The 23,090-nt window shown below is 43.7% G+C and overlaps 2 protein-coding genes across 4 annotated transcripts in view; both read left to right on the top strand.

The window, feature by feature from the left end:
• The window catches only part of LOC126035461 (uncharacterized), a 280,978-nt gene that overhangs the window by 133,587 nt on the left and 124,301 nt on the right, over positions 1 to 23,090 (top strand). The window lies entirely within an intron of this gene.
• The window catches only part of LOC126035506 (probable global transcription activator SNF2L2), a 114,591-nt gene that overhangs the window by 74,904 nt on the left and 16,597 nt on the right, over positions 1 to 23,090 (top strand). For both annotated transcript variants that reach the window (XM_049794166.1, XM_049794167.1), the window contains exons 4-5: positions 1,403 to 1,630; positions 8,874 to 8,951. In XM_049794166.1, the coding sequence (XP_049650123.1) occupies positions 1,403 to 1,630; positions 8,874 to 8,951 (306 nt within the window). The remainder of the gene's footprint in view (positions 1 to 1,402; positions 1,631 to 8,873; positions 8,952 to 23,090) is intronic.

Here is a 23,090-nt window from a genome sequence, read left to right as displayed (position 1 = left end):
ATTATCCCGCTGTATTTAGCGTTGGTGCGGCCTCACCTTGAGTACTGTGTGCAGTTCTGGGCCCCACAATTTAAGAAGGATGTTAAGGTACTTGAATTCTTCCAGAGGAGGGCAACAAAGCTGGTGAAAGGGCTGGAAGGCATGTCCTATGAGGAGCAGCTAAGGACTCTGGGTTTGTCTAGCTTGGAGAGAAGGAGACTGAAGGGCGACCTCATTGCTCTCTACAGCTTCCTGAGGAGGGGAAGTGGAAAGGGAGGTGCTGATCTCTTCTCCCTGGTACCCAGTGACAAGATGCGTGGGAATGGTTCAAAGCTGAGTCAGGGGAGGTTTAGACTAGACATTAGGAAGCATTTCTTTACCGAGAGGGTGGTCGAACACTGGAACAGGCTTCCTAGAGAGGTGGATGATGCCCCATGCCTGTCAGCATTTAAGAGGCATTTGGACAATGCCCTTAATAAGATGCTTTAAGTTTTGGTCAGCCCTGAAGTGGTCAGGCAGTTGGACTAGATGACTGTTGTAGGTCCCTTCCAACTGAACTGTTCTGTTCTATTCTACTCTACCTTGGAAGCCAACACACATATACGCACACCCCCACCCCCCACTGCCCAGTTTTTATTGCTGAACATGACGTTATATGGCATGGAATATCCCTTTGGCCAATTCAGGTCAGCTGTCTCGGCTGTGTCCCCTCCCAACTTCTTGTGCACCCCCAGCCTACTGCCTGGAGGGGCAGAGTGAGAAACAGAGAAGGCCTTGACGCTGTGCAAGCACTGTTCAGCAATAGCCAAAACATTGCTGTGTTATCAACACTCTCCTGGTGAAAAATCCATATCACAGCACCATCCCGGACAAGCCCCCAACAGGCTGATATGAAGAAAGTTAACTCCATTCTAGCCAGACCCAATACATAAAATTACTAATGCATTTAAGATATTCAGAAATAGTGGTTTGCTTTAGATACACAGGTTTATATCTGGACTTTATAATATATACCTAGTTATATCGTTGCCACTGTTCTTGTACCTGGACTAGAGAGTTGCTTTACTTCAGGGTTCCTTTCTGGCCTGAAAGGCCATGAACTCTGAGTGGCAGAGAAGAATTACATACTGTGGCCTATCTTGGTCACTTACTGCACGTGCTTTCAAGCAGTGTTTGACTTACTGCATTCACGTTGTACAGAGCATGCACATGTTTTTTTTCCCTCCAGTTTGCCTGCCTGGGTCTGATGAACTCCCAAGAAATAGGATAATCAGGAATGAGCTAGATGAATTGTGGTGGGCTGTAGCTTGAACACTTCTTTTTGTTATGCTGATAAAACCCAACATTACGGTGTCCTTTAAGCAGGGAGTGATTTGTGTAGCACAGTTACGTTACGCATCATTCCATATTCTTTACCTAATAGGATTTGCAGGCCCAAGACCGAGCTCATCGAATTGGTCAGCAGAATGAGGTTCGAGTCCTGCGACTGTGCACTGTGAACAGTGTGGAGGAGAAGATACTCGCTGCTGCAAAGTATAAACTGAATGTAGATCAAAAAGTTATTCAGGCTGGAATGTTTGATCAGAAATCTTCAAGCCATGAGCGGAGGGCTTTTCTACAGGCTATATTAGAACATGAGGAAGAAAATGAGGTAAGGCAGTTAAAAACAATCAAAGAGAAGATGTTTCAGTTGGTGCTTGGGAAGCAGCTATATAACTGGTAGGCGAGAGTGCAGTTTGAGTGCAGCTTGGGACTGCTTGAAACTGCAAGCTATTATATAATTTCCTTACAAGAAAACAACTCTATTCCTAAAGGATATTCTCATGAGAACTTGTTGCTGCACTTTTAAAGGCGAGGCCATGCAGGTGGCATAGTCACGATACCAAGTGGAGCTGCCTGCAGGCTCCTCTGTTACAATGAGCTGTCTAAGTTTATCCTGTGGCCACGGAATTTGTGCACAGGCCTGAAAGCCAAGCTGTACGTGCAGCGCAGCACAGGCCTGGATCTACTCCCATTAACTGTTATGTGGATCACTAACTCCTAAACGTGCAATGGTTTCTCAGTCAGGATCTCTACATTCCACCCCTTGATCCACATACAGCTTACCTTTAGCAAAGATATATTGTAAGTTACAGATTATATTAATAACATACAGGCTTCTCAAGCCCTAAGTACAAGCCCCAATAGAGCAGACAGCCTGTTCAAGATCCCTAACTCCTCGAATACAATGTCTTCCGCAAGGCTCCCAATACAGCTGTGTAGCATGGGGAAGGATGGGCAGGAGGTGGTCTTCAGAGACCCTACAGAGGCAAAAGCTTGCAAATGATGGAAAGGAGGTACATTTAGAGGCTGTGCGCAGAGGAGCATAAAGCCCTCAGCAACCTGGTCCAATCTCATAGCTGACCCTGCTTTGAGGAGGAGGTTGGACTAGATGACCTACTGAGGACCCTTCCAACCCAAATTATCATGTAATCCTATGACCAGTAGATGGGGACTCCTGTGTCAGGGAAGACCTGAAGCTTCTGACTTCTGGCAAAAGAAGGAAGACTCCTTCTCTGCCTGCAGCTCTGCAATGACAGAGCAGGTATAGTGACCTGGGAACAATTGAGGAGGAACAAGCTCCGTCAAGGGAGGCATCAGTCAACTGAGCCTATACCAAGTATCTACTCAGCACTGATGAGACCACATCTGGAGTACTGTGTCCAGTTCTGGGCTTCCAACTACAAGAAAGAAATGGACATACTAGAGTGAGTCCAATGAAGGGCCACTAAGATAATTAAGGGATTGGAGCACCTGACATAAGGAAGAGGCTGAGAGAGCTGGGATTGTTTAGCCTGGAGAAGAGAAGGCTGGGGGGTGGGGGGTGGGGGGGAGGAATCTTATCAGTGTGTCTAAATACCTGATGGGAGGAAGTAAAGAAAACGGAGCCAGACTCTTCTCAGTGACAGGACAACAGGCAATGGGCACAAACTAAAATACAGGAAATTCCGTTTAAACATAAGAAAAAACCCCTCTTTTTTACTGTGAGGGTGGTCAAACACTAGAGCAGGTTGCCCAGAGAGGTTGTGGAGTCTCTGTCCTTGGAGATATTAAAAACCCAACTGGACATGGCCCTGAGGAACCTGCTCTAGTTGACTCTGTTTGGGGGGGCTGTTGGACTAGACAGTCTCCAGAGGTCCCTTCCAACCTCAACTATTCCGTGATTCTGTGATTCCTTAAAGGAGTCTAATTTTCATATCGCCTCCAAACAATTCAACAAAACAATTACCTATCTTAATTAAGATAACAGTATTTTTGCATGCATAACACACCTCTCAGCTTAAACAGAATAACTGTCAGATCCTGATATAATTTCTGTGGCTTAATGAGTTGTCTTAGGTTTTTTCATCTGTAGTTCTTTATTTTAGGCTTTCAAAATACTTAACTATTTTTAATAAAATTTAAGCAAAACCTTTGTGAATATCTGCCAGAATCTTTCCATATTGAAAGAAATTCCTTCAGTAGTCATTAAATCTATTGCATTGAAAGCAGTTAAAACTGTGAAATAATAAAGCTAATACATTTTTTACATTCACTGTGATACAGGTTTGACTTATACCATTACTTCACATGTTCATACAATTCTTTCCAGTGTGACATATATTAAAAGCGATGTTGCTGCTCCCTATCATTCAGTTACACACATGCCTTTTTGTAGGATTGAAACCTCTCTGAAAATGCATTCTAGGAATGCTCCCAAAGAGGGTACTGAAGGTGTCATCAGTTAAAACAGCTTAATATGTGATATGTTGCATCAGTATTATTTGTCATATACTTCTCACAATTTTCGCTTGCATTTTTTTACTAGACATTTTTTACTAGACTAGATTTAAAAATTACACATGCTTTCTCTTCTAGGTCTGCACGTTTCTGGGTTTACAGAAAAATATGATAAAATTGAAGGAAAAAATATTATTGAGTAATTCAAGATGATTGTAAATGCACACACATTGAGAGGAAGAGAGAGAGTTTAACTAGTTCAGAATCCAAATATTTTGTACTTCTTGTATTCTTTTGCAGGATTTTTGGGGCAGCTTTTAATAGTTTACTTAATGAAGGCTTTTTATGCATGTGATTTTTTCATTGTTGTTAGGGTTGGTGTTGGGTTTTTTTAACTCTCAAATTTCTTCTATTCCCCTCCACTTCTTATTTTCATTTCTTCCCATACACACATGCGTTCAAGTATATGCACACCCACAAAATATTTAATGAGTTCTTTTTTAAAAAAGAACAGGTAGCTTTTTCCAAATATTGAATGTATGAAATATTGGTGGGGAGGGGAACCAACAGTTCCAGAGCTTATGCTGCCAGAACACTATCATTTTTCTAACTGCTTTACTTATTTCATGTTTGAATTACAAATTACACGAGTATTTAGTGAGAGCTGAAGTGGTAATCATACTTTTTTCCTGAAGTGTAGAAATCTTACCAATGGAAGGAAAATGGGATGCATAGATATAGATGCAGTCCTCTCTTGATTATTTTGAAAATAAAAGACTGTAGAAAACTAATTTTGAGGTACTATATACTGCATTCTACTCCACCTCCATTTTAGTGAGTACAAAACATTTATTGTCATGTCAAACCCTTAACTGTAGGTTTACAATATACTGTAACACAGATTCAGTAAATGTTTTAAGGTTTTTATGTGGGAACCAAACTAAAGTTTGTAGCTTTGATTTACCTGTCCTGTTATGAAATTTAAAATGCCATGTACTTTCAAAATAGTTGCTGTATTTGGAGAGAGGAACTGAGCATTATGGAGCCTGATCATGTTAAATATGGGCACCATAGCTCTTCAACATTTATGTTTTCAGTTGAATCCTAGAGTTTTGGTTTATTTTGCCAATGAATGTTTTTGATTTTATGAAATAACTCTTTGTCAAAAAGACGGATCTTCACCAGACCCACTTCTTAGGGAAGTCTTCTGCCTCCCTGGGGCTTGGGTCAAAGACGTTACGAGAAAACTTCCTACCCTGGTACGGCCCTTGGATTATTATCCATTATTGCTTTTTCATATAGGCAGCGATGAAGTTGCAATAAGAAGTCCAAGGGTGATCAAAAGAGACTTCAGGGCCTTGAGATGACTGGTTAAGGGATCAGGAGCACAAGTAGTGTTTTCCTCTATCCTTCCAGTTGCAAGGAATGTTGTTGGAAGAAACAGGAAGACCCAGTTGATCAATACCTGGCTCCGTGACTGGTGTCACCGGCAGAATTTTGGGATTTTTGACCATGGGTCAGTCTACACGACACCAGGCCTGCTGGCAACAGATGGGGTACACCTTTCTCAAAGGGGGAAAAGGATCTTTGCGCGAGAGTTAGCAGGGCTCATTGAAAGAGCTTTAAACTAGATTTGAAGGGGAAAGGGATAAAACCGGGCTCACTACAGATAAGCCATGGGATGGCACGCCAACGTTTGCGGGACAGTGTGCTAGCGAGGTCCTTCGGTCTGCTCCACGATGTGCTGAGTACACTGGAGCACATGTGAAATGTCTCTATACTAATGCGCGCAGCATGAGGAATAAACAAGAGGAGCTAGAAGCTTTGACCGAGTCCCAGAGCTACGGCATCATTGGCATAAGCAAAACCTGGTGGGATGAGTCCTGTGACTGGTGTGCCATGATGGACTGTTATAGGCCCTTCAGGAGGGATAGGCAGGGCAGGCGAGGCGGGGGGGTGGGGTGGTGGCGCTGTATGTAAGGGAGGGGTAGGACTGTATGGCACTTGCAGTTGGCCATGACACGGTTGAGAGCCTCTGGGTAAGGATTAAGGGGAAAACAAATGAAGTGGATGTTGTTGTGGGAGTCTTACTATCGACCAGCCAGCCAGAACGATGACATCGATGAATTATTCTGCAAGGAATTAAGGGATATCTCTAGATCAGCTGCCCTTGTCCTTATGGGTGATTTTAACTTCCCAGACGTCAACTGGGAATATCATACAGCAGACACAAACAGGTCCAGGAAATTCCTGAAGCATGTTGAAGATAACTTCTTGGTGCAGGTACTAAGGGAGCTGACTAGGAAAGGTGCCCTCCTAGATCTGTTGTTTGCAAACAGAGAGGGACTCGTGGGCAAAGTGGTGATTGGTGGCTGTCTTGGCCACACTGAACATGAAGTAGTTGAGTTTCAAATTGTTGGCGATAGGAGAAAAACTGCCAGCAAAACTTTGACCCTGGGTATGGGGAGAGCAGGCTTCGGGCTGCTGAAGGAGCTAGTTAGTAAGGTCCCCTAGGAATCTGCTTTTGAAGGTATTGGGGTCCATGAATGCTGGTCACTTTTTAAGAGCCATCTCTTAAGAGTGCAGGAGCAGGCAATTCCAAAGTGTCGGAAGTCAAGCAAGCAGGGCAGAAGGCCGGCTTGGCTGAGCAGGGATCTTCTTCTAGAACTTAGGCAGAAAAGGAAAGTGTACGGACATTGGAAGCAAGGACAGGCGACACGGGAGGACTACAGAGATGCTGTTCACCACTGTAGGGAGAAAATTCACGTGGCCAAAGCTCGATTAGAGTTTAAGCTGGCCAGCACTGTGAAGGCCAACAAAAAGGACTTTTTAAAATATGTTAATAGCAAAAGGAGAATCAGAGATAACATTGGTCCATTGCTTGACGGGGTCAGTCACTTCACAAATAGGGATGTAGACAAAGCGGAGATGTTTAATGCCTTTTTCGCCTCTGTCTTCAACACCGATGATGGGCCCTGGGACCCCCGGAGCCCTGTGTTGGAAGACTGTGACTAGGGGGATGATAACTCCCAGCCGACTCTGAAGTTGTTTGAGACTTGCTGCTCCGGCTGGATGCACATAAGTCTATGGGGCCCGATGGGGTTCATCCCAGGGTACTGAAAGAGCTGGCCGATGTTATCACGCGACCTCTCTCCATTATTTTTCAATGGTCTTGGGAGTCTGGAGAGGTCCCAGACAACTGGAAGCTGGCAAATGTCCCAATTTTCAAGAAGGGTAAGAAGGAAGACCCTGGTAATTACAGGCCTGTCAGTCTCACTTCAGTGCTTGGTAAAATTATGGAGAAGGTTATTCTGGGAGTTACTGAAAAACACTTGAGAGACAATGCAGTCATTGGTCATAGCCAACACAGGTTCACAAGGGGAAAGTCCTGCTTAACTAACTTAATTTCCTTTTATGACAAGGTCACCCATCTAGTTGATCAAGGGAAGCCAGTAGATATGGGGTTTTTTGATTTCAGCAAAGTTTTTGATACTGTCTCTCACGGTATCCTTCTGGACAAAACGTCCAGCATACAGCTAGACAAGTCCATAATACATTGGGTGAACAATTGGCTGACGGGTTGGGCTCAAAGAGTTGTAGTAAATGGGGTTACATCAGGCTGGTGGCCAGTCACCAGTGGGGTTCCCCAGGGCTCAATTTTAGGGCCGGTGCTCTTTAATGTTTTTATAAATTATGTGGACACAGGAATCGAATGTACATTAAGTAAGTTTGCCGATGATACTAAACTAGGAGGAGCTGTGGACTCCCTCGAGGGTAGAGAGGCCTTACAGAGAGATCTAGATAGACTAGAGAGCTGGGCAATCACCAACCGTATGAAATTTAACAAGAGCAAGTGCTGGATTCTGCACCTGGGACAGGGCAATCCTGGTTATACATACAAATTGGGGTACGAGAGGCTGGAGAGCAGCCCTGTGGAAAGAGATCTGGGGGTTTGGGTTGATGGCAAGTTGAATATGAGTCAACAGTGTGCTCTGGCAGCCAAAAGGGCCAACTGAGTCCTGGGGTGCATCAAGCACAGCATCGCTAGCTGGTCGAGGGAGGTGATTGTCCCACTCTACACTGCACTGGTGCGGCCCCACCTCAAGTACTGCGTGCAGTTTTGGGCGCCTCAATATAAGAAGGACATCAAACTATTGGAGTGTGTCTGGAGGAGGGTGACCAAGATGGTGAAAGGTCTCGAGGGCAAGACTTATGAGGAGCGGCTGAGGTCACTTGGTTTGTTCAGCTTGGAGAAGAGAAGGCTGAGGGGTGACCTCATTGCAGTCTACAACTTTCCTCAAGGGGGGCAGCGGAGGGGGAGGTGCTGATCTCCTCTCTCTGGTGACCAGCGATAGGACATGAGGAAATAGAATGAAGCTGCATTAGAGGAAGTACAGATTGGACATTAGGAAAAGGTTCTTCGCTGAGAGGGTGGTCAGTCACTGGAACAGGCCCCCCAGGGAAGCGGTCATGGCACCAAGCCTGTCAGAGTTCAAGGAGCATCTGGACGACACTCTTAGCCATATGGTTTAGTTTTAGGTAGTCCTGTGAGGAGCAGGGAGTTGGACTTGATGATCCTTATGGGTCCCTTCCAACTCAAGATATTCTATGATTCTATGATTCACATCTCACTTTGTCAGTGGGCAGTGGTCTACGGAAATATGGATTGGGCAGGCTTTGTTTCTAGGAATATTTTTTTTTCAGGATTGTTTTCCTTCCTTCTGCTTTGACAGTAAAGACCTCATAGTGTAGAATGCTATTACTGGGGGAGTGCTGTAGAGCAGCAGAAAGGAAATGTGTATGTTTTAACTGAAAAACAAGCTGACAACTAACTGTGCTTGTGACCCTGAAAAAAACACAACCCAAAATTTCCTGGTTGCATGTTTGCTCACTTTCTCATTCTCAATGTATGAAAGTGATAAGAAGTCCTAATTGTCTCTTTGATTAAGTCTATTTTGTGTTACTTCTGAATCGATGAACAGCTAGGCACTTTCAAACTTTTAGTTTTCATTTGAGCATTTCACACTCCTTTTGAGAGAGAGAGAGAGATTAGTGCAACAGTGGCTCAATGCAAATGGTTGCCTCTCTTTGGACATTGCTTTGTATTTTTCTAATGCCTTTTTCTATTTAAATAGGAAGAAGATGAAGTTCCTGATGATGAGACTCTGAATCAGATGATTGCTCGGCATGAAGAGGAGTTTGATCTCTTCATGGTAAGTGCATTATGATGATAAGTAGTATATCTTCTCTAGCCTTTTTAACACTTTTGTTTTGCTAAAGGTGTTATCCTTCTGTGATTCAAATGTTGGATTATTACTGTGGGAGCGAAAGGCTTCATTTTCTCACATTGTTCATCTGGGAAAAGGAAAGAATCTAAACAGGGAACAGCATCCTCACATGACAAACAAAATGCAGAAATCCCTGCTGAGTGGTACAGTGGAACACTCTCCATCCAGAGGAGGATTCATAGATGGTTTGATGGATTTAGTGCAAAACGGATGATCACTGCTTGTCATGCTAATCCTAGAGCATTTTTTTTTTATGACTTCTCCCCTCTTGTACTCACACGTTACAGTATTAGCTAGGGCAAGTACAGGTATTTAAAAAAATAGTAAGACAGGAGATTGATGGTGCTGTTTTCCTTTATTTGGGTTTGCTGAGGATTATGCCAAGGGCTCAGTTAGCTGTGTCTCTGCTACTAAAACTTTTGAACAGTTCTCAAAGCACACCTAGATGACAGTGGTTCAAATGCCACCAATCTATCTATATTAGTACTTCCCTTGTTGTTAGCATTGATGGAATAATTACTAAAACACCAGTGTAAGTAATTGGCCTTTTTGCAAGTATCCAATGTGGGGATTGCTGGAGGACCTATCAAAATCAGTCCTTTATATTGATACAGCCACAGGAGCACACTTAAATAAATGTTGAAGGGAAACCGCTGTCCCCTATCTTTCTGCACTGGTGGGAGCAGGTTGATCTGTTCTCTAAAGTGAAGCGACACAGATACTCTCACATATGCATAAACATGCAAGTATATCAGGAAGTATCCATGGAGTCAATTGTTAACAGGAAGCCCAGATATTACATTCCCACACCATCTCATTCTGTAAAACATAGTCTTTGTACAGCTATGCAAGTTACAAAACTTCAGGTGGACAGTTGTCAAAGGCCATTGTTCCCTTATGTGGCAGTGCATTATGTTGTTATTGAAGTGCCAGTCTAGTCCTTTAGGTGCTAAGTTTTATTTAAGGAGTTAAGTTTTTCTCAGACAGCATTAAAGACTTGATGCACTGGAAGTGAATGCTTGCAGGGATCTCTTATCATTCTAAAATTTCCCTCAATATAATTCAGAGGTAAGGAGATTGGCAGGCCAGAGATCAAGAGATGATAATTTGATCCATAATTCAAAGGAATAATTTCAGCCAAATGTCTCCTTCCTGGCCTCCATCAAAGATGCTTGCTTCCTGCACACTGTGTGGAATTTCTGGCTGTTGCTATATCCAACCTCACTAACTGAATGTGGAAGATGATACATACACAGTGACTGATGTGAATGCTGTTGTGTCATACATCAGGGCTGAAAATGAAGCATCTGGAGTTCACTGTGCTGTAGAAATAGATTTGCTGCCTGAAACAGCATTTTAGTGCTAAAGATCAAGAAAGAAAGAACCAAAGCATGGATTGAAACTCATTGTTTGATTGAAGACTATTTAGAGGGAAAGATGCAAAGATAAGTAGCTCTAAGTGGAAGAAGTGCATCATTGGCTGTGCTTATTAAATCATGACACTCATTTATCACTCCCATCCACTAATTATGCAAAGGTTCTTCTTGAAACATGGCTAGTAAATTTCCATCTTCCATGATGTCAATGAGTTGTTCTTGCAAACTAATTGGAAAGTGTTGCATTTTTATGTTTTTAACAAATGGGTACAAAACCCACTGAAACTCTTCATTTGGAAGATTTCTAAACAGGTTAGGAAATTCTGCTTCCAAGTTTTTTGAGTGTACAGATACGAGAGTTTTTATAGGTGACACACTTGCATCATTTTCAGCAACAAAGTCGCATAATGATGGAAACATTTCCAAAAAGCTGTTTTCAAAATGCTCTCCCCATAAGCATGAGTTTCTTTCGAAAAGCAGTTACTTTCTCACGCCTTGTTAAAACGTTACCTTCACCTTGAAGGGACGCATTAAGTGTGTTTATTTTTTAAAAAATAAGTGCTAGGTAGCATACTACTGGCAGCCACTTGTCATCACAGAAAAGGTCAGCAAATTTGGAACACTTGTCTTTTTGTGAAAGAACAATGTGTAACTCATCTTTAAGTTCAACAACTCTTTTAAGCACTTGGCCATGAGATAACCAGCGAACCTCCGTGTGGTACAAAAGATTTCCATGGACACTCCACATCTCATTACAAAGTATTGTAAAGATTCTACTATTTACAGGTATTGTTTTTACAAACTTAACCACATTGATGGCATCGTGTAGCACTTTGTGCACTTCTGGCTCCAACATCTTTGCTGTAATAGCTTGCCTATGAATAAGGCAGTGGATGAGTTCCACATGTGGTTCTATCTCTGTAACCTTACCCCGGAATCCTTTTATTATTCCAGTCAAAGCAGCTGCTCCATTGGTGGTTACACTTGCACAGTTTTTCCACAAAGCATTGTTTTTTTATTAAAGAAGTCATTTACTGTCAGGAATATATCATCTCTGGTGCGTTTTTCCTTTAGTGGCTCACAAAAAAGTAGTTCTTTGTATATTTCATTCTTGAAACAGAATCTAGCAAATACCGTAAGCTGAGACATGTTAGAAACATCTGTACTTTCATCCAACTGCATAGCAACCCTCCCACGCCGTGTAATTTGATCTAATACTTGTTTCTTCAAATCTTCAGTAATGTTTTCTATGCATCCTTGTCCTGGTTTAACCCCAGGCAGCAACTAAGCACCACACAGCCGCTCACTCACTTCCCCCCCACCCAGTGGGATGGGGGAGAAAATCAGGAAAAGAAGTAAAACTCGTGGGTTGAGATAAGAACTGTTTAATAGAACACAAAAGAAGAAACTAATAATGATAATGATAACACTAATAAAATGACAACAGCAATAATAAAAGGATTGGAATGTACAAATGATGCACAGTGCAATTGCTCACCACCCGCCGATCAACACCCAGCTAGTCCCCGAGCGGCGATCCCCCCCGCCCCCACTCCCCCCAGTTCCTATACTAGATGTGACGTCACATGGTATGGAATACCCCATTGGCCACTTTAGGTCAGCTGCCCTGGCTGCGTCCTGTGCCAACTTCTTGTGCCCCTCCAGCCTTCTCGCTGGCTGGGCATGAGAAGCTGAAAAACCCTTGACTTTAGACTAAACACTACTTAGCAACAACTGAAAACATCAGTGTTATCAACATTCTTCTCATACCTAACTCAAAAAGATAGCACTGTACCAGCTACTAGGAAGACAATTAACTCTATCCCAGCTGAAACCAGGACAGTATCCACCCCTTATTCTATACCATTGACATCATGCTCGGTTCCCATACCTTCAGTTACATCCCGGTCAATCATCATCACCTTTTCCGTCCCTTTGAGACATATAAACAATGATATACATACATATATGTATGCACACACAGATATCATTCCTTTAGTTTATGGGTCGTTGAGGAGATTGAAGTAGACGCACACCTGTAATCTTGAAAGCAGACGACAGACAACCCTTTATTGCTCAAACACACACATACTTATAGTCACATATTCTGCAAAGTCACTGTACATGCGCACAAGCATAAAATATGATTGGTTATATCGACACTGTACACGTGCATAAACATAAGATATAATTGGTTATACTAACTCTGTACATGCGCATAAACACAGGACATAATTGGTTATATCAACTAAAACATGCAAAACTTGTCTCTGTCTAATTGGTCAAGATAAACTGCCGAATTGAGGTTCTTTGTGCCAAGTTCCCTTTATCGTGGAATGCGCACCTGTGTTCTTCTAATTAGCATCTTTCTTTTTTTGTCTTCTTCTTTATTCTGTTCAAGGCCTTCTAAAAGTGTCTGGAATGCTCTTGTGACCGTTAGCTAAATATGTGTCCACAATTCCCCCTTTTTTGTTTTTTCCTCAGTTAACACAGCCTTACTTGATTTATCAATTAATTTTTAAACACATTGCAACCTACAAGGCATACAAATTAAAATACAAAAAACCCCACTACAAGATAAATCAAAACTATCTTAACTAATGATTTAAGAACAGCTCTATTTTTTAAGGTTGTGTGTCTAATACTATCTACATCTAACAGTAAATCAGATAATGCTACACCAATCTGTATTCAGGGACCCCAGAATTTGTGATTCCTGGGGTGGCAATGAGGGTGAATGCCAGATCCGTGGAAACCAGGCATTCCCATCCATTGAGTCCATGACCTGCTGCACAGGGGTCTCCATCAATAAGTTCTTAAACTTTGTTGATGTTAGTGTAACCCCCTATTAAACCTGTGAAAAAGGGATTGCTTGGTGTTGCTGTACTGAGGTATAAGCAATCTTGTCCGGTCACATCAGCCAGGGTCATCCAGATGTTTTCTTTGGCTTGCGGCGGTATCCATGACTACGTCCATCCGAGGACTGTGAGGAAGATGGACCATCTGTACATTCTTGTGCCATCTTGCTCCTCAAACTCATCCCAGCAATCGGTGGGTGCCAGCTTTACGTGGGCGTCCCCACGGAGGCAACAATGGCCTTTCCGTACACCGGCCCGATGCTCTTCGGAAAATCCCGGTATTTATACATTTGCAGAGGAACGGATTTCAGCACACGTGGCCAGCGGGTGCCAAAATCTACCTCAGTTGCAACATGGGGAGCCTATGATGTTTGCGCTCGCTGGCCAGGCGCGCTGCACAAGTCATAGCCATTGTGTCTATTGGTTCATGGGCTTTGTGATGCGGTTGCAATGCACAGAGAATCTTGACCTGTTATGTTGGCCAAGGTGACCTATACATTAGTTTTTGGCTGAGGTGGTATTCATATTGCCACATCATCTATGATGCTCCAGATGATGATGGTCGTACAAATCGAACAGGAGTCCATCGTGGGCCTGTATCTGTGGAAACACAATCATAACCTCGTTCCCAGGTCATTAATGGAAATGGACCTTCCCATTGGCCTGTTTCTAGATTCTTAACTAAAACCATGACCTTACCCCTAATTTTGGCTTTAGCTAACTTTTCTTGCGGAGAGAGATTCCCTACTCCCCCTTTTTGTGTTTTGTTAATTAACACCTGCTGTATTGCCCTTTGCAAAGATCTATGAACACAGTTAATTAAACACTGCAAAAGCAACATTATACCTAATAAAATACATAAGAATAAAAGACTGTTCAGGTAATGCCAATGACACACAAAAAGAGGTTTGATTAATAGCTTTAGCCAGTGTCACCCAAACATTCTTACTGTCCCACGGTGTTAAACGATGTGGATCAATCACCAGTGTCACTGTCATGCTGCTTACTACAGTCAGTGTGTTCCATATCAATCTCAGCATAAGGTTTCGTCCATTTAGTTGGAATCCACTTTGGCCCATTTTCTGTAATGACACAAGCATAACCTCGGCCCCACGTTATTACTTTAAAAGGTCCCTCCCATTGCTGACGCTCAATATTTTTAACCCAGACTATCCACCCATTATCAATATTTTGAATCCCACTATTCATTGTGTGAAAATGCCGAACTACAGGGGGAACAACTGACTCTCCACGCAGAGTCAAAAAATTCATCACAGATATTGCTTTCATGAGTCTATTTGAAGGAGGTTCCCCTAATTCCCCCGTTTTTTGTTTTTCCAAAAAATCTTTTAATACTTTATGAGTACGTTCAATTATAGCTTGACCTGTGGGAGAATGAGGAATGCCGGTAATATGAGTAACTCCCCATTGCTGAAAAAATTCCTGAGTCCGTTGTGCTATAAAACATGGTCCATTATCTGTTTTTATCTGGGCCGGGACACCCATTACTGCAAATACTTGTCATAAGTGTGTTTGTAGATGTCGACTTGTTTTGCCCGCAAGTGCTGTGGCCCATATCAACAAGGAATATGTATCAACAGAAACATGAACATAACACAATTTTCCAAAAGCTGGTACATGAGTCACATCAGTCTGCCACAATTGCAAGGATTTCAGACCCCTAGGATTTACAGCGCCATCTCTGTGCCCAGATAATTTCTGGCACTCAGCACAGGACTGAATAATGTCTTTGGCATCTGCTATAGAAATTTGAAACTGTTTGGCTAATACTTTCACTGGTTGGTGGAAAAAACTATGAGCTCCACGTGCCTGTAGAAGTTTATTGGGGGGTGGCCCAGTCCATACAGGATTAGCTAGTAAATCAGCTCGTTTATTCCCTTCTGTGATCCATCCAGGCAAACTGGTGTGACTTCACACATGCATTATATAATAACACTTTGTCCGTTGGTTTAACAAAAATAGCAACATCTTAAATTTTTCAAACAATGTGATGTTATCAGTTTCTTTCAAATAAGCCCGTCTCAAGCATTTTACTACACCTACCACGTATAAAGAATCAGCAATAATATTGACCTCAACATCCCGCCGCTTTTTAAATACTTCTATTACAGCTTGAAGTTCCACCACTTGGGGGGAGCCTTCACATGTGACAATGTGATTTTTCCATACCTGACCTTCTTTCCAAACTACTACTGCCTTTCCTGTTTTTCCACTGCCATCCGTAAATACTGTAGGACCATCAGTAGGTAACTCTGCACACAAGTCTTTTTCTTCTAGTTGTATATTCTGTAGCAAGGTAAACATTTTGTGTGCAGGAAGATGAATATCTATCTTTCCTTCGAAATCTGCAAAAGCAATTTGTAAAGTTAGGCTATTCTGTAGACACCATTGTAAATATCCTTGAGTCAAAGGAACAACAGTCGTGTGTGGTTCTTGTCCACAAATCTCAATAATCTGACGTCTCCCCTTTATAATTAATTCTGAAATCATTTCAATTCGAGAAAATATGGGTTTTCGGCCCTGGTGAGCTAAAAAGATCCATTCTATTATTAACAAGTCTTTGTGACTCCCCTCCCATTGATATATGATCCTGAGGGGTTGTTTTTCTCGGTTTAAAATGCTAAGATTAATGTCAAGATTTTCTTTAATCCTAAAAGCCTGACTCTGGGATATTATATCTGCTATGTGTTGTAATGCTTGTTTACCTTGAGGGGTCAATTGTCGAGGTGCCGTTAAGGTAGTGTCGCCTCGTAACATTTCAAATAAAGGGGTCAGAAGCTCATTATCTATTCCCAACAGTGTTCGAACTCAATTGATTGTCCCCAGTGATTTTTGCACATAATTCAATGTTTCAGTCTTGTCTGTAATTTCCAGTTTTTGTGGAACTATAGATTTTTCTAAAATCTTCCAGCCTAAATATTTCCATGGTTGCATTTTTTGTACCTTTTCTGGTGCTATTTTTAAACCAAAATCAGACAATTGTGTAGTCAATTCTTGGAGCTTTTCGGATAACTCTCTTTTCTCTGCTATCAAGATATCATCCATACAGTGATAAATAATCAAGTCTGAATTTTGTTGTTGTGACGGGTTGACCCTGGCTGAACACCAGGTGCCCACCAAAGCCATTCTATCACTCCCCCATCCTCAGCTGGATAGGGGAGAGAAAATATAACAAAAGGCTTGCGGGTCGAGATAAGGACAGGAGAGATCATTCACTAATTACTGTCACGGGCAAAACAGACTCAGTTTGGGAAAATTAACTCAATTTATTACAAATTAACCAGAGCAAGGTAATGAGAAATAAAACGAAATCTCAGAACACCTTCCCACCACCCCTCCCTTCTTCCCGGGCACAACTACACTCCCGGATTTCACCACCAAGCCCCCCCAGCGGCACAGGGGGACAGGGATGGGGTTTATGGTCATCACACGTTATTTTCTGCCGCTTCACCTCCTCAGGACGAGGGCTGATCACACTCTTCCCCTGCTCCAGCGTGGGGTCCCGCCCACGGGAGACAGTCCTCCACGAACTCCTCCAACGTGGGCCATTCCCACGGGCTGCAGTTCTTCACGAACTGCTCCAGCATGGGTCCATTCCACGGTGTGCAGTCCTTCAGGAGCACACTGCTCCAGCGCGGGTCCCCCACGGGGTCACAAGTCCTGCCAGAAAACCTGCTCCTCTCTCCACAGATCCGCAGGTCCTGCCAGGAGCCTGCTCCAGCGCGGGGTTCCCACGGGGTCACAGCCTCCTTCGGGAACCCACCTGCTCCAGCGTGAGGTCCTCCACGGGCTACAGGTGGATATCTGCTCCACCGTGGACCTCCCTGGACTGCAGGGGGACAGCCTGCCTCACCAGGGTCTTCACCACGGGCTGCAGGGGAATCTTCGCTCCGGCGCCTGGAACATCTCCTCCCCCTCCTTCTTCACTGACCTTGGTGTCCGCAGGCTTGTTTCTCTTACATGTTCTCACTCCTCACTCCGGCGGCAGTTTCTCCCCGTCCCAACTTTTTTTTCCTTCTTAAAAATGTTATCACAGAGGCGTTACCACTATCACTGATTGGCTCGGCCTTGGCCAGCGGCGGGTCCGTCTTAGAGCCGGCTAGTATGGGCTCGCTCTCTCTCGAACACAGGGGAAGCTTCCAGCAGCTTCTTACAGAAGCCACCCCTGTAACCCCCCCCCGCTACCAAAACCTTGCCAAACAAAACCAATACAGTTGTCTAAACCCTTTTAGAGCTTGGGATACATAGGATTGGCATATGGTTGGAGAATTTTTCATTCCTTGTGGCAGAACTACCCAATGATAACGTTCCATGGGTTCCTGTTTGTTTATGGTAGGGATAGAAAAGGCAATTTTTTCCGCATCTTTTGGGTCTAAATATATTGTAAAGAAACAATCCTTTAAATCAGTAATCAAAATGTTCCATCCCTGTGGAATCATAGTAGGCGTGGGTAACCCTAATTGAAGGGCTCCCATATTTTCCATTACTTCATTTATTTTTCTTAAATCATGCAACAGTCTCCATTTCCCAGAATTTTTTGGAATGACAAAACCTGGTGTATTCCAAGGGCTCGTTCTATTCACCAAGTGCCCTTGTTCCAATTGCTCCTGTACTAACTGTTTCAAGATGACGACCTTAGATTCAGTCAGCGGCCATTGATCTACCCAAACCGGTTCCTCTGTTTTCCATTTCAGTTTTAGGCATGGTCGCCCGTCAATGGCCGTGCCACAAAATTGTCTCCTGTACTAAGCACACATCCCATTTGACTTAATGCATCCCTGCCTATCAGGTTCATAGGGATATTGGTTACATAAGGTTTGATATAAGAAACTGAATTTTGACAAATCAATTGAATCATATATTTGCTTTGTCGAGTTTTTGATAATTCTCCCACACCGAACAGTTTGGAATCCATCTCAGAAAGCTCCCAAGTGACAGGCCAGTCCTCCCACGACAGAACCGTTACATCTGCTCCAGTATCCACTAATGCTTGTAATTTTATTTTTTCTGGCCTGTTCTTTGCATTTTGTAACTCTACTGATATACTAAGTTTTGTTTTATTGATCTCCATTGACCACATAATTTGAGTTTCTAATCCCGTAGAGCCAAACCCTGCATTGCCACGCTGTTGATTAACCTTACATGGTACATTTGCTTTAAAAGGGACTAGCTGTGCAATTCTGCTTCCTTCCTGTATCGATACTGGTGGAGATGGCGTCCAAATCGTAGCATAAATGCGACCTGTGTAGTCCGCATCAATCACCCCGGGAAGCACAAAAATTCCTTGTAATGTTATACTAGACCGTCCCAACAACAGGGCACTAAGCCCATTACCTAATGGTCCTTGTGTGTTTACTGGCACACAGTGTACCTGAGAGTTCCATAGTAGAATGGTTTCTATTGTTGAGACATCCACTCCGGCACTTCCAGCTGTTTGAGCTGGCAATTCTGCCAGACATCCTTCTTGGCGCCGTTCTAGGATCCTTTCGGAGCTGTTGGGGTCATCGCACCGCTCCTCGCACTCTTCTTGTAGTTTCCCGGTGATGGGGTACCTCAAGGTGGCAGAGCTACACCTTCTTTTGTGAAATGAGATCTACACTGGTTAGCATAATGTCTCCCTTTATGACAACGAGGGCATATATTAGGCCCAACTTCCACTTTGTTTCACCCCTCTTTACACTGAAATTGCAAATGTCCCGGTTGTCCACATTTATAGCATTTCTTAACATTTTTGGTATCCATTCACATGGCTACAGCAAAAGCATTGGCCATTAATGTAGTTTTATGCTCCAAAGCCCCAACTTTGTTACAGGCCTCTATCATATCTACTAGTGTCACTCTTCCTGGCATCGACTGTAGTATTTTTTTACAGTCTGCATTTGCATTTTCCACGGCCAATTTTATTATCAATGCTTCTTTGGCATCAGCATTATCTATTTGCTTTCCAACAGCATCTCGCAGACGATCAATAAAGGACATATAAGGTTCCGTATTACCCTGCCTTATACTTGTAAATGATTGTTCTGGCTTTCCAGCTTCAGGCAAGGTTACCATTGCCTTCAGAGCTAAGGAAGCTGATTCCTGTAATGCTTCCACCGGTAGCCTTGCTTGCCTATTAACAACTGCAAAGTCACCAGTCCCCATCATTTGTGCAGCAGTGATCATATACCGCGGATCTCCTTCTGGGCGGTTGAAATTTCTTAGTGCCGCTAAATCACATAATTCTGCCCATTTCACCTTCCATAATAGACGCTGAGTCGGGGTTAAAATCATTGTAGCCAATTGTGTACAGTCAAAGCCCATTAAAATTTGACCAGAAAATATATTCTCCAATAACGCCTGACTAAACGGAGCAGACAGTCCATTAGCCATTACTGTTTTCCGTACTTCTTTTAATAAATCCCAATTGAAAGGTTGCCACACGTTTGGGGCATTCTGCCTGACTGTAACTGGAAAAGCCAGAGGATTTAGACCTTCGGTTAACATTTTATCATTTATCTCCTTCCATCGCTTTTTTATTGCTTCTCCTGGGGATGTATCTGCCTCATAGGGAGGTGCAGAGGGGATAGGTCTCTGCTCGAGAGGCAGGTTATTTAAAGGTTGATTGTTGCCTCCATTAATGACATCTCCCTCGGTGTTTAATTCCTCATCACTGTCCGAATTATTTACCACCTCGCCACACACACTTTTCTTTTTTTCCGGGGTATCTTCAATTTAAATTTTTGCAGCGGCAGCCACCTCCTTTTCTGCATTAAGGGCTTTCAACGTTTCCAGCACCAATCTCCACGTAGCGGACATTTTCTGAGCCTTCACGTCCCCACGCAATACAAAGTCCCAAATTACTTTTCCCATTTCTTCCCAATTTTTAACTTCAAAGACTTCTACATTCAAAGTGGGGGCACCATGGTCCTTAAGCCACTTCAGCATCATACGTAAAGTATTGGAATCATACTTAACCCCTCTCACGGAGAGGATATGTGAAAGCATTCGTACAATTGCCCCTTCTTCCACGGACATCTGGGCACCCATTTTAATCCTTCTAGCCGCTCACCTTACTTCCAAATGAGCAGGGTGATTGATCTCCCGGGAGAATGTTGTCAGCTCAGTCCAGCTGGCTAGACGATAGTTCGGCTAGAGTCTCCTCCGGACGCACCTCCAGCAATTCCAGCGTTTTCTCGGCCCGCAATCATGTCGGGGTCACCATTTGAGGAGATTGAAGTAGACGGACGCCTGTAATCTTGAAAGCAGACGACAGATGACCCTTTATTGCTAAAACACACACATACTTATAGTCACATATTCTGCAAAGTCACTGTACACGTGCACAAGCATAAAATATGATTGGTTATATCGACACTGTACACGCACATAAACACAGGACATAATTGGTTATATCAACTAAAACATGCGAAACTTGTCTCCGTCTAATTGGTCAAGATAAACTGCCGAATTGAGGTTCTTTGTGCCAAGTTCCCTTTATCGTGGAATGCGCACCTGTGTTCTTCTAATTGGCATCTTTCTTCTTTTGTCTTCTTCTTTATTCTGTTCAAGGCCTTCTAAAAGCATCTGGAATGCTCTTGTGACCGTTAGCTAAATATGTGTCCACAGGTCGTGTTCATAAAATGTTCGTTGAGTTCATTTAGTGCCCGACTCTGGGCTCCAGCTGTCATACCAGTCTGTCTGGGCAGGAGGGATGGTGCAAAATCCTCTCAGTCGGTAGAGCAGGACTGGGCTTCAGTGCTGTGTGATGATCAGGTGACATTGGACGCAGCAGGAGGATGGTGTCCACTGTTGGATTGTTGCATGCTGGAGTCAGTTCTGGTTCCATCACTACTGCGCTTTGCTCAGTTTTATCACAGTTCATTCTTGCTTGATCTAAGCGATTCTTACTGTAGTACTATGGATATAGCATATAACAATCATAGTAATGATAACATACAGTAGCAGGGTTACATAGCAACTAATATCATACAGTTTAATTTTGGCTATTCTCACCTAAAATCAAATCCCCTTAAGACACACATCGGACTTCTCCATCTTTTTGCATCACCCACCAAGTGGACCCAGGCCCTTGAGCAAAATCAATCCCAGGAATGGGTTTACATTTGCGTGAGGCAGGAGTAACCCAGACTGTCTTCCCTAACATATTTTTCATGTGCAGTACAGGGATTTTATCCCCTTCTACAGTACGGAAAAGTTCTGATTGGGCAGGGCCACCTGAATTGGCAGATCCTCTGGTGTTGACTAACCAGGTGGCTTTTGTTAAATGTGTATCCCAATGTTTGAAGGTTCCACCCCCCGTTGCTCTCAATGTAGTTTTTAACAGTCCATTGTATCATTCAATTTTCCCAGAGGCTGGTGCATGATAGGGGATATGATACACCCACTCAATGCCATGCTCTTTGGCCCAGGTGTCTATGAGGTTGTTTTGGAAATGAGTCCCGTTGTCTAACTCGATTCTTTCTGGGGTGCCATGTCGCCACAAGACCTGCTTCTCAAGGCCCAGGATAGTGTTCTGGGTGGTGGCATGGGGTACAGAATATGTTTCCAGCCATCCGGTGGTTGCTTCCACCCTTGTAAGCACATGGCACTTGCCGTGGCAGGTTCGTGGGAGTGTGATATAGTCAACCTGCCAGGCCTGCCCATATTTATATTTCAGCCATTGCCCTCCATACCACAGGGGTTTTAGCTGCTTGGCTTGCTTAATTGCAGCACATGTTTCACATTCATGATAACCTGTGTGATAGTGTCCATGGTCAGGTCCACCTCTCGACTGCGAGCCCATCTATATGTTGCATGTCTTCCCTGATGGCCCACTGAGCCATAAATAGCTCACCCTTATGTTGCCAGTCCATGTCCACCTGGGCCACTTCATTCTTGGTGGCCTGATGCACGTGTTGGTTATTTTGATGTTCTTCAGTGGCCCAACTCTTGGGTACGTGAGCATCTACGTGACGTACTTTTACAACCAGATTCTCTAGCTGGGATGCAACATCTTGCCAGAGTGCAGCAGGTCAGATGGGTCTACCTCTGCGCTGCCAGTTGCTCTGCTTCCATTGCTGTAACCACCCCCAGAGGGCATTTGCCACCATCCATGAGTCAGGATAGAGATAGAGCACTTCTCTCTTTCAGCAGTGTCTAAACCCAGATGGACGGCTTTCACCTCTGCAAACTGACTCGATTCACCTTCTCCTTCAGCAGTTTCTGCAACTTGTCGTGTAGGACTCCATACAGCAGCCTTCCACCTCCGATGCTTTCCCACAATGTGACAGGACCCATCAGTGAACAGGGCATATTGCCTCTCATTTTCTGACAGTTTATTATACAGCTGGGCTTCTTCAGCACATGCCACTTCCTCCTCTGGTGACATGCCAAAATCTTTGCCTTGTGGCCAGTCCGTGATCACTTCCAAAATTCCTGGGTGACTGGGGTTTCCTATGTGAGCCTGTTGTGTGATCAGTGCAATCCACTTACTCCACGTGGCATCAGTCGCATGATGTGTAGAGGAGACCCTCCCTTTGAACATCCAGCCCAGCACTGGCAGTCGGGGTGCTAAGAGGAGCTGTGTTTCAGTACCCACCACTTCTGAGGCAGCTCAAACTCCTTCATATGCTACCAAGATCTCTTTTTCAGTTGGAGTATAGCGAGCCTCGGATCCTTGATATCCTTGACTCCAAAACCCCAGGGGTCTCTCGGGTCTCCCCAAGTGCTTTCTGCCAGAGGGTCCAGGTAGGACCATTCCCTCCGGCTGCAGTGTAGAGCACATTTTTAACATCTTGTCCTGCCCGGACTGGTCCAAGGGCTACTGC

The sequence above is a fragment of the Accipiter gentilis genome, chromosome W (genome assembly GCF_929443795.1).
Source record: "Accipiter gentilis chromosome W, bAccGen1.1, whole genome shotgun sequence".
Taxonomy (NCBI): domain Eukaryota; kingdom Metazoa; phylum Chordata; class Aves; order Accipitriformes; family Accipitridae; genus Astur; species Astur gentilis.
The sequence above is the reverse complement of the archived record's forward strand: the minus strand, read 5'-3'. Positions and strand labels throughout refer to the sequence as shown.